The sequence below is a fragment of the Urocitellus parryii genome, chromosome 13 (assembly GCF_045843805.1).
Source record: "Urocitellus parryii isolate mUroPar1 chromosome 13, mUroPar1.hap1, whole genome shotgun sequence".
NCBI classification, from domain to species: Eukaryota; Metazoa; Chordata; class Mammalia; order Rodentia; family Sciuridae; genus Urocitellus; species Urocitellus parryii.
Genome location: NC_135543.1, coordinates 62,243,837 through 62,256,698, shown reverse-complemented (window position 1 = coordinate 62,256,698; position 12,862 = coordinate 62,243,837). Strand labels below are relative to the sequence as shown.

Here is a 12,862-nt window from a genome sequence, read left to right as displayed (position 1 = left end):
GGATAGAAGAAGGCATAGAGATTCAAACCAAAGGAATGGACAACCTATTAAATGAAATAATTCTAGAAAACTTCCCAGAGATGAAAGATGGAATGGATTGCCAAATCCTGGAAGCCTACAGGACCCCAAACATTCAAAACCGTGATAAACCAACTCCAAGACATATAATTATGAAGATAGCCAACATACAGAACAAGGAGAGAATATTAAAAGCTACGAGAGAAAGGAGGCAGATTACATTCAGGGGTAAACCAATTAGGTTAACCACTGATTTTTCATCACAGACTTTAAAAGCGAGAAGATCCTGGAACAATGTATTTCAAAGGCTGAAAAACAATGGTTTCCAACCAAGAATACTGTATCCAGCAAAATTAAGCTTCAGATTTGACAATGAAATTAAAATCTTTCACAATAAACAAAAGCTAAAAGAATTCGCAGCCAGAAAACCAGCACTGCAAAGCATTTTGAGCAAAATACTACAAGAAGAGGAATTGAAAAATAGTGCCCAAAACTAACAGCAGGAGGTATCTCAGTAAAGGGGGAGGAAAATAACCAAAAAGTAAAAACTAGCCAAACTAAAATAAATAAATAAATAAACATGACTGGAAGTACAAATCATATCTCAATTGTAACCTTAAATGTTAATGGCCTAAACTCACCAATCAAGAGACATAGGCTAGTAACATGGATCAAAAAAACAAATCCAACAATATGCTGCCTTCAGGAGACTCATATGATAGGAAAAGACATACACAGGCTGAAGGTAAAAGGTTGGGAAAAATCATATCACTCACATGGCCCTCGGAAGCAAGCAGGAGTGGCCATACTCATATCGAATAAAATCAACTTCAAACCTAAGTTAATCAAAAGGGATGAAGAAGGACACTATATACTGTTAAAAGGAACCATCCACCAACAAGACATAACAATTATCAATTTGTATGCACCAAACAATGGAGCTGCAACGTTCATAAAACAAACTCTCCTCAAGTTCAAGAGTCAAATAGACTACAACACAATAATTATGGGTGACTTCAACACACCGCTCTCACCATTAGACAGATCCTCTAGACAAAAGCTGAATAAAGAAACTATTGAACTCAATAGCACAATCAATAACCCAGACTTAACCGACATATATAGAATATATCAACCATCATCAAGTGGATACACGTTCTTCTCAGCAGCACATGGGATCCTACTCAAAGATAGACCATATATTATACCATAGGCCAACTCTTAGTAAATATAAAGGCATGGAGATAATACCATGCACCATATCTGATAATAATGGTATGAAACTGGAAATCAATGATAAAAGAAGGAAGGAAAAATCCTACATCACATGGAAAATGAACAATATGTTACTGAATGATCAATGGGTTACAGAAGACATAAAGGAGGAGATAAAAAAATTCATAGAGACAAATGACAATACAGACACAACATACCGGAATCTATGGGACACAATGAAAGCAGTTTTAAGAGGAAAATTCATTTCTTGGAGTTCTTTCCTCAAAAAAAGAAAAAACCAACAAATAAATGAACTCACACTACACCTCAAAAACCTAGAAAAGGAAGAGCAAAACAATAGCAAATGTAGTAGAAGACAAGAAATAATTAAAATTAGAGCAGAAATCAACGAAATTGAAACAAAAAAAAAACCATTGAAAAAATTGAAAAAACTAAAGGTTGGTTCTTTGAAAAAATAAATAAGATCGACAGGCCCTTAGCCATGCTAATGAAGAGAAGAGAGAGAACTCAAATTATTAACATACGGGATGAAAAAGGCAATATCACAACATACACTACAGAAATACAGAAGATAATTAGAAAGTATTTTGAAACCCTATATTCCAATAAAATAGAAGATAGTGAAGATAGCGATAAATTTCTTAAGTCATACGATCTGCCCAGATTGAGTCAGGAAGACACACACAATTTAAACAGACCAATAACAAAGGAAGAAATTGAAGAAGCCATCAAAAGACTACCAACCAAAAAAAGCCCTAGAACAGATGGGTATACAGCAGAGTTTTACAAAACCTTCAAAGAAGAATTAATACCAATACTTTTCAAGCTATTTCAAGAAATAGAAAAAGAAGGAACTCTTCCAAATTCATTCTATGAGGCCAACATCACCCTGATCCCGAAACCAAAGACACTTCAAAGAAAGAAAACTACAGACCACTATCTCTAATGAACTTGGATGCAAAAATTCTCAATAAAATCCTGGCGAATCGAATACAAAAGCATATCAAAAAAAATTGTACACCATGATCAAGTAGGATTCATCCCTGGGATGCAAGGCTGGTTCAATATATGGAAATCAATAAATACTAATTACCAAATCAATAGACTTAAAGACAAGAACCATATGATCATCTCGATAGATGCAGAAAAAGCATTTGACAAAATATAGCATCTCTTTATGTTCAAAACACTAGAAAAACTAAGGATAACAGGAACTTACCTCAACATTGTAAAAGCTATATATGCTAAACCTCAGGCTAGCATCATCCTAAATGGAGAAAAACTGAAGGCATTCCCTCTAAAATCTGGAACAAGACAGGGATGCCCTCTATCACCACTTCTGTTCAACATAGTTCTCGAAACACTGGCCAGAGCAATTAGACAGACAAAAGAAATTAAAGGCATAAAAATAGGAAAAGAAGAACTTAAATTATCGCTATTTGCGGATGACATGATAACATATTTAACAGACCCAAAAGGGTCTACAAAGAAACTGCCAGAGCTAGTAAATGAATTCAGCAAAGTGGCAGGATATAAAATCAACACACATAAATCTAAGGCATTCCTGTATATCAGCAACAAAACTTCTGAAATGGAAATGAGGAAAACCACTCCATTCACAATATCCTCAAAGAAAATAAAATACTTGGGAATCAATCTAACAAAAGAGGTGAAAGATTTATACAATGAAAACTACAGAACCCTAAAGAGAGAGATAGAAGAAGATCTTAGAAGATGGAAAAATGTACCCTGTTCATGGATAGGCAGAACTAACATCATCAAAATGGCGATACTACCCAAAGTTCTCTACAGGTTTAATGCGATGCCAATTAAAATCCCAACGGCATTTCTTGTAGAAATAGATAAAGCAATCATGAAATTCATATGGAAAAATAAAAGACCCAGAATAGCAAAAGCAATTCTAAGCAGGAAGTGTGAATCTGGAGGTATAGCGATACCAGAGTTCAAACTGTACTACAAAGCAATAGTAACAAAAACAGCATGGTACTGGTACCAAAACAGGCAGGTGGACCAATGGTACAGAATAGAGGACACAGAGACTAATCCACAAAGTTACAACTATCTTATATTTGATAAAGGGGCTAAAAGCATGCAATGGAGGAAGGATAGCATCTTCAACAAATGGTGCTGGGAAAATTGGAAATCCATATCCAACAAAATGAAACTGAATCCCTTTCTCTCGCCATGCACAAAAGTTAACTCAAAATGGATCAAGGAGCTAGATATCAAATCAGAGACACTGCGTCTGATAGAAGGAAAAGTTGGCTACGATCTACATACTGTGGGGTCGGGGTCCAAATTCCTTAATAGGACGCCCATAGCCCAAGAGTTAATAACAAGAATAAATAAATAAATAAACTAAAAAGTTTTTTCTCAGCAAGAGAAACAATAAGAGAGGTGAATAGAGAGCCTACATCCTGGGAACAAATTTTTACCCCTCACACTTCATATAGAGCCCTAATATCCAGAATATACAAAGAACCCAAAAAATTAAACAATAAGATAACAAATAACCCAATCAACAAATGGGCCAAGGACCTGAAAAGACACTTCACAGAGGAGGACATACAATCAATCAACAAGTACATGAAAAAATGCTCACCATCTCTAGCAGTCAGAGAAATGCAAATCAAAACCACCCTAAGATACTATCTCACTCCAGTAAGATTGGCAGCCATTATGAAGTCAAACAACAATAAGTGTTGGCGAGGATGTGGGGAAAAGGGTACACTTGTACACTGCTGGTGGGACTGCAAATTGGTAAGGCCAATTTGGAAAGCAGTATGGAGATACCTGGGAAAGCTGGGAATGGATCCACCATTTGACCCAGCTATCGCCCTCCTCGGACTATTCCCTGAGGATCTTAAGAGAGCGTACTATAGGGATACTGCCACATCCATGATCATAGCGGCACAATTCACAATAGCTAGACAACCTAGATGCCCTTCAATAGATGAATGGATAAAAAAAAATGTGGCATCTATACACAATGGAGTACTAGGCAGCAATAAAAAATGACAAAATCATAGAATTTGCAGGGAAATGGATGGCATTAGAGCAGATTATGCTAAGCGAAGCTAGCCAATCCTTAAAAAACAAATGCCAAATGTCTTCTTTGCTATAAAGAGAGCAACTAAGAACAGAACACGGAGGAAGAGCATGAGGAAAAAATTAACGTTAAACAAAGACGAGTGGGGGGAGAGAAAGGGAGAGAGAAGGGAAAGCATATGGAAATGGTAGGAGACCCTCAATGTTACACAAAATTACATAGAAGAGGATGTGAGGGGAAAGGGGGGAGAAACAAGGGAGAGAATTGAACAACAGCAGATGAGGTAGAGAGGGATGATGGGTGGGGAGGGGAGGGGGGATAGTAGGGGATAGGAAAGGTAGCAGAATACAACAGTCACTAATATGCCATTATGTAAAAATGTGAGTGTGTAACCGATGTGATTCTACAATTTGTATTTGGGGTAAAAATGGGAGTTCATAACCCAATTGAGTCAAATGTATGAAAGATGATATATCATGAGCTTTGTAATGTTTTGAACAACCCATAAAAAATTAAAAAAATAAAGTTCTAGGTCACTGGAGTGATGTGTTATTTAGCTTAGCTCCATTGACTGACAGGAACAAATGCACTTAGGTTAAACTACCTCAAGGAATGAGAAGTGAATTACAAGAACATGTGGTGTGGGAGGAAAGAGAGAAACTTCCGAAGAGAGGCCAAACTTCAAACAAATCCAAAAGCTGCCACGTGGCTGGCCATACTGAAATTCAACGGCAGTTCTGGAATTAGAAGTTCTAAATCAGTTCAACTTAGTGTGGGAAACTAGCTAGAAGCCAGAAGATCATCTAGCAGGAATGACACCAAACAAGAACACTTACCAGATAAATTACATTCACCAGGGAACGTTATCACTAAAGATGAAAATTCTGATCAATATTTTGCCAGAAATATAAAAATCTGATGAAGCAATCACCTCTGAGAACAATGATCACAAAGCAGAAATATAAATGATCAAGGAACAAACAGATGAGGCAAGAGAGACCATGAAGAGAAATCAGGAGGAAATAGAATACAGCCAGCAGAAACAGGAAAAAGGGTAGAAATATCACATCCATCTCATCAGTAAAATAAAAATATAAGGAGGCTTTCAAAAAAGATAAATATAGGGCTGGGGTTGTGGCTCAGGGGTAGAGCACTTGCCTAGCGCCTGTAGCTCTAGGTTCAATTTCTCAGCATCACACATAAATGAATAAATAAAATAACAGTCCTTCAAAAACTTTTTTAAAAATGAAAAAAAAAGATGAATCTAAAATTAAAGTGCACATTAGTGGCAATAAAAAGTATAGTTAATACCATAAGAACCAGGGTGGAAAAGATAAATACCTAAACAACCATTCCTTTAGAGGCAAGGCAGACAGAAATGAAAACGAGGGAAAAGGGAATATGGTAGACCAGCCAGTGTATTTCATTGGAGGGAAGAGTAACTAGAACACAAGGACAACCAACAACAGAAAGCCAAACTTTCCCTAGAAGACAGAACTGTGCATGCTGTGGTCACGGTGTCCCAGCAAAATCAACCGAAGGAGACTGATACATTCATTTGAAGTTCATGAGAGAAACCAATTGTAGGAACATAAAAGAGAGCCACAAATTTAGGCTTACACAAAAATGCATACTGTGCAACAGAGGAACTGGTTATCAGAATTGGCACACTGGAGCGCTGGAGTGCTGGTTAGCAATAAACATGCTGCATTATTACCACACGCACCAGGGACACGTTGTAAAACTGTTCAGTGCAAGAAGCCACCACAACAAAAAGAACACACTGTCTGGTTCCACTTACATGAAACCCAAGAACAGACAAAATTAAACCATGGTGACACAAATCAGAGTGTGGGTTCTAGGGTGACAGAAGGAGAAGCAGAACTGACTATAAAAGAGCAAGGGCTAGTTAAAGGGTGGCAGAATTTCTCCATATTTTTTAGGGGCAGGTGTTTACATAGGCATAATATGTGTCAAACCTCATTGACTGAAACTCCTAATAGTTGTGCATTTTATTGTATTTTAATTAAACTTCAATTAAAAAATGTGACAAAATGCATACTGGGAAATCATAAAATTGGGTCAGCAGTGGACCAAAATTTGACTGTGCACTTCCCTGTCCTTGGATAATTCAGATTGATCGACATGCAGACACTACCCAAAAGATATCAACTAGCACTTGCTTTAGTGAGCATGGCAACAACAACAAAAAAAGATTTGCCAACAAAGCTGGCAACACAAGATCACTCTCCTGTGGTATTCCTCAGCAGCTAATAGTTCAGAATATACTGTCTTATAAATTGACACTTTTCTAAGTCCCATGGTTCTACCCAACACTGAGAGATAAAGGGTGCTACTGCTTGGCTAGTGTACCCATGTGGAGTTAGCCGACCAATTTCAGAGTCACTTCAGAAAGGTAAAAGCATGTGACCACACTTCAAGTTCCTGAAAAAGGTCACTATTCCTCAAGTTATGTCACCTATATTAATGAGTAAGAAGATTTTCTTAAAAGTACAATTTGAAGGAGAAAATCATAATAACTTAAGTCATTACAGAGTATTTAGTTGTTTCTTTTGAGGCGGGGGACCAGGGATTGAATTCAAGGGCACTCAACCACTGAGCCACATCCCCAGCCCTATTTTATTTAGAGACAGGGTCTCACTGAGTTGCTTAGTGCCTCACAGTTGCTGAGGCTGGCTTGAACTCTTCGTGTCTCAGCCTCCCAAGCCACTGGGATTACACGTGTGTGCTACTGCACCCAGCAGAGTCCTAGTTTTTATTAAATCCCTTCTAAAAGTCCATATCAAAGAAATCAAGATGAAACTGCAAAGTACACAAGGGAAAAAAGACTGCAGAAAACACTGCCAGGAGTCTGGAGATCAGAAATGTGAAATGTAAACAATCAAAGAGAAATGAAAAAAGAGCCAGTGCTGATAGAAGCGTTCAGTAACTTTGTGGGGGCTGCAGACTGAATCCACACCTGTGATAAAATGACGCTGACCCCTATCCACACTTGGCTCCTATGTCAAGATCCTGGTTGTGAAACTGCCCTATAATTATGTATGAGGTGACCACTGGGAAAAACTGGATGACGGATTCTTTGATCTCTATATCATCTTTGCAACTTCCTGTGAATCTACAAATATTTCAAAATCAAAAAGTTTTTCAAAAATTGGGAGAATATAAATGCAGAAGTCAAATAAAATAGATTCTTCATATGAATCACCAGTGTTGGCATAACCACAGCCATCTCCCTTTCCCCATCCCCACTTTATGAATACTGTTTTTATTCTTCTCTCCTTGTGAGATAAAGGCTTGCCAGTCTCTGTTCTCTCCTTGAAAGATAAAAGACTTGACCCAGCTATCCCACTCCTTGGTCTATACCCAAAGGACTTAAAAAGAGCATTCTACCATGATGCAGCCACATCAATGTTTATAGCAGCACAATTCACAATAGTCAAACTGTGGAACCAACCTAAATACCCTTCAATAGATGAATGGATAAAGAAACTGCGTATACATACACAATGGAGTATTATTCAGCAATAAGAGAGACTAAAACATGGCATTTGCAGGTAAATGGATGGAATTGGAGAATATAATGTTAAGCGAAGTAAGCCAATCCCACAAAACCAAAGGCCAAATGTTCTGATAAGTGCATGCTAATACATGGGGGGTGGGGGGAGGGGATGGGATTAGTGGAGGAACTTTGGATTGGCCAAAGGGGAGGGAGAGGAGGGGTGGGGGCATGGGACAGGAAAGATGGTGGAATGAAATGGACATCATTATTGCAGGTACATGTGTGATTGCACGAATGGTAAGACCCTACTTTGTGTACAACCAGAGAAGTGAAAAACTGTACCCCATTTGTGTATGATGAATCAAAGAGCACTCTGCTGTCATGTAAAACTGATTAGAACAAAGAAACAAATTATTTTTTTTAAATCGTAGTTTAAGCCAGGCTGGTGGTACAGGTCTATAATCCCAGCAACTCAGGAATTTGGGGCCGACCTCACCAACTTAGCAACACCAACTTGTCCCAAAGCAAAAAATTTAAAAAGAAAAAAAAAAAAAACAGGAGCTGCCCATTTCTGTTCCCAAGAAACAGAAACTTGCTTTCTGCAAAATCAGGTGATGCTTGCAATGCCAGTCACAAGGGCTAAACCTGCCCCTAATGGGGCAGCCATGATTCTGGCCTGTAAAAGATAATGCTTAAGGGGGAGCTGCTGCTGCTCCCTCTCTCCTACTATTTTCTGCATGACACAGCCTTGCCAGGTGCCTGACAATAAATCTGCTATGCCTGTCATTGCTGTGCCTATGATCAGTCCTGTGCCAGTCTTTCAACCAGAGTTGGTAGGCACAGGAGGGAAAGGAGCAGGACAATGCCCAAATCCTCAGTGAAAGGGTACACACTGTGAGTAATAGGGAAAAGCAACAATGGGAGTCAACAAAGAGATGCAGGTTAATAAAATTACTAGACTTGAAAAACAAAGAATCTTTTGCCAACCCTTGCAAAAAGATCAAGTCAATTCCAAAGAAAAAAAATTAGACTAGTCCCAGATTTTCCTTCAACTTTCATAGAGACAGTACAGCAATCACTGTAATAAATAAGGGAAGATGGGCACAGTGGCTCATGCCTGTAATTACAGCTACTCAGGAAGCTAAGACAGGATGATCACAAGTTTGAGACCAGCCTGGACAACTCAGTGAGACCCTGCTTCAAAATAAAAAAGGGCTGGCATGTAGCTTAGTGGTAAAGCGTTTGCCTAGCATATTCGAGGACCAGGTTCTATCCTCCATACTGGGGGAAAAAAACAAAACAAAACACTACACTTAGGGGAAGAAAGTATAAAGCCAAAGATTTAAAACTTGCTAGCACATGTCATAGACAGATGATGAAATCTGTTGGGCTAGATGACTTCTAATGTCCTTTAGAGCACAAAATTAACTATTAAATAAGACGTAGACGTGCATATGAAAGTGTTTCAAAATAACGGTCCTACAAAGAGTCACTGAGGGGCTGGGGTTGTGGCTTAGCGGTAGAGCACTCGCCTAGTGTGTGGGAGGCCCTGGGTTCCATCCTCAGCACCACATAAAAATAAATAAAAGCAGAGGCATAAAAAAAAGTCACTGAAACATGGAACTAAGCTCTCCATTGCTATTTAACTCTAGCCAACCCATACCACATTTCAGATAAATATGAAAAACTTCACTGGCAACTTAGGAAATAATTATTAGATAAATTTGAAATCCAGTATTTTGAAATAAATAAAAACTATAATATTTTGATTATTTCACCAATTTGGCAAAAATTTCCATTTATTTTTTAGTTTCTTTCAACAGAGAAACTTTTATCTTATGTTTTCTTATTTTATCTTATATTTTCTTTGGTGACTTATATCTTACAAAGTCACCAAAGAAAACATAAGATAAAATTTTGAGAAAAATGATTCATCTCAATGTCACTGAAATAGCGAAACACAGATACTAAGTATCCACCGGAAGTATTAAATAAACCATGAAAGACCCATTATGCAGTTTGAAACATAAATTACTTTTCTTTAAAATTCAGAAAATAATTGTAAATGAAAAAGCACAAAACAAAAGCTTGAGCAGAAAGAGATGAACCTATAAATGGGAGATGTTTCTTCTTTATCCCTTTTTCTAATATTCCTACACGTAGCACATAGTTATTAAAGAAAAAAAGAAAGAAAGAATTTAAGTCAGCACCTACCCTGATAAACTTGTTCCAGAAATTTCACCAGGAGAAAAATGACTGAGTGGTGAAGTAGAGGGTCTGAAGCTCTCCTGGTCCTCTGAGCCTGATCCCCCATGCTCAGGAGAGGCGTTTTTCAAATCTATCAGAAAGGTACATTTTCCAATGAGAACAGAACAAGACTTTACTTCTATAAATGTGGTCAATTACACAGGCACTTACCAACATTTTTAGGTGAGACTCTGCAGTGCTGATTAAAAGTCACACGTCTGTCACTGCCGCTTGTTTCACTGACATACTCTTGCTGCCTCTGATTTTCTCTGCTAGCTTGTTTTTCTTCACATTCTTCTAAGAGGCACAGGGATGTCACTATGGGGTTCCTTACTGATGAATAACTATTAGAAGCTGAAGTGGAAATGGAGGCAGCTTTCTCATTGCTACCGATGTCTGGTAATCTGTGGTCAGTGGAAAGTGTCTTCATACCAATTACCACACTCTCATTCTCTCTTCTATTTGTAAGAACTGAATTTGAAGAGTTTACTGCTTTAAATGATTCCTGACTCTCACCATTTTCAACACAAAAAACAGCTGCTGTATTTTCTTTTGGCTCTGTAACAGTTGTATTAGTAGTTCCAGAGTCAACTGTGTGGATGTCTTGAATAGTCTGTTCTTTTGGCAAAGATAAATCCCAAATATCAGACATGCCAGCTCTTGAAACAGTTTCCAACCCACCTTCATGTCTACTGATCTCTGTTTTTGTAAGATATTTCTCCATATCAAATACACTGGATCCATTACTTTTTTCAGAATCATTAGGTACAAAATGAGACACCGTGGAAGAGTCCTCTTCATCGTCTTCTTGTAAAATTTTGTCCTTTGCTTTATTTGTAAGTGCCTTCAACATGGCAGCAAGCTGGGAAGGCTCCGTGCTAACTGAAGCATCTGCAATGGCTGAAGCAATGGTGCTTATTCTGAGTACAGAATCACCACTATCTTGGAGCTGGTCATTGCGTACTGGGAGTTTATTTTTCCTGCCTGTGCCCTAGAAATGAGAAGTTACATCATGTAGATTGACCCGATTCCACAGACTTGTATATTCTAGTTTAATATTTATTTACAGTATCCCCTTTACCCATGAGGTATGTTTCAAGACTGTCACTAGATGACTAAAACCAGTGGGCACTGAACCCTCTATATACTAAGAACTGTGTTTTGTCCTACATACACACACACACACAATAAAGTTTAACTTATAAAATAAGGCACAGCAAGAGATCACTATAGAAAGAGGGAGACATATATAATGTTATGAGATCTAATTTCCAGAGAATACAGTCTCAAAAATACAGTCTCGAGAAGTTTCAAGCAAATATAGACATACCCACAATGAATAACAGGCGAATATGCTATCTTAGCAAGAAATGTTAAAACCTAACTAACTGAAAGAACAGCATAGTAATTTTAAGAATGCAAGCAACCTAAACATCCTAATTTAATAAATCTCTTCTACATGAAACACAAAGAAGGGCCAACAGTCACTGTGACAGGCAGTCTCTTCAAGTGCATAAAAAATGAACAAATGCTGAATCATCCATCATGTCTTAACAAATTTTAAAGGACTAGAACCAAAATCCCCTGATCAAAGTACAATTTTAGGCCTAAAATCAGTATTTCAAAAATGGGGAAATCTCCCAAATGCTTAGAAACTAAACTATAAACTTACAAAAAACTCATGGGCCTAAGAAATTAGAAAACATTAAACAGAATGATAATGAAAATATAACACATCAGAAAATAAGTGTCAAAAGGAAAAAAAATATACGAATCCAACCAAAGCTCTGCTTTCAGGGAAATTTGTATTCTTAGAGGCATATATTAGGAAAGTAAGACAGAAAAATTAGTTGGCTATACACTTATCTCAAGAAGTCAGAAAAACAATAAATTATAACCACAGAAAGCACAAGAAAACCAGAAAGTATAAAACAAAAACACAGAATAAAGAACAAATCAAATTGATAATTTAATAAAACTGAGAACTATCTGGTGAGACTGACCAAGAAAAAAGAGAAAGTGGCAAAAAATCAGTATCATAAATTAAAAAGAAGACGAAGTTTAAGAACCAAAGATAATAAAGGATCCCAAGAGAATATTACGGTTTCACACTGGTAAAGGGAACAATGCAATGGGAAGACACAGTGACAGTAAATATTTATGCCCCATCATTGGTGCACCTGATTACATAAAACAGATATTACATGAATTAAAGACTCAACCAGATCCCATTACAATAATACTGGGAGATTTCAACACACTTTTCTCACCAATAGATAGGTCTTCCAGACATAAATTCAGTATAGACCTTTTTTCTTTAATTTTTTTAAGCTATAGATGTACACAATACCTTTGTTTTGTTTTTATTTATTTTTATGAGGATTGGAACCCATTGGCACGTGCCAGGGAAGTGCTCTACCACTGAGCCACAACCCCAGCCCTCAGTATAGACTCTTTAGTCCTAAAATATATTGTAAATTAAATGGACTTAACAGACATCTATCGAATATTTCATCCAACAACAGTATAACATACTTTGTTCTTAACTGTTCATGGTAACTTCTCCAAAACAGTCCATACTTTAGGCCATGAAACAACTCTCAGAAAACAGAGAAGGAAAAAAAAAAAAAAAGATATAATTCTTTGCATCCTAACTGATCATAACAGAATGAAATTAGAAACACCACCAAAAAACTCTACAGAAACTACATAAACACAGGAAGATTAAACAATACACTCCTGAATGATAAGTGGGTGACAGAAGAAATCAA

The 12,862-nt window shown here is 37.3% G+C and overlaps 1 protein-coding gene across 1 annotated transcript in view; it reads right to left on the bottom strand.

The window, feature by feature from the left end:
- Cep192 (centrosomal protein 192) overlaps positions 1-12,862 on the bottom strand; it is a 111,004-nt gene that overhangs the window by 52,606 nt on the left and 45,536 nt on the right. The window contains exons 17-18 of the mRNA XM_026401973.2: positions 10,263-11,082; positions 10,059-10,182 (exon numbers count right to left, since the gene is read on the bottom strand). Of these exons, the coding sequence (XP_026257758.2) occupies positions 10,059-10,182; positions 10,263-11,082 (944 nt within the window). The remainder of the gene's footprint in view (positions 1-10,058; positions 10,183-10,262; positions 11,083-12,862) is intronic.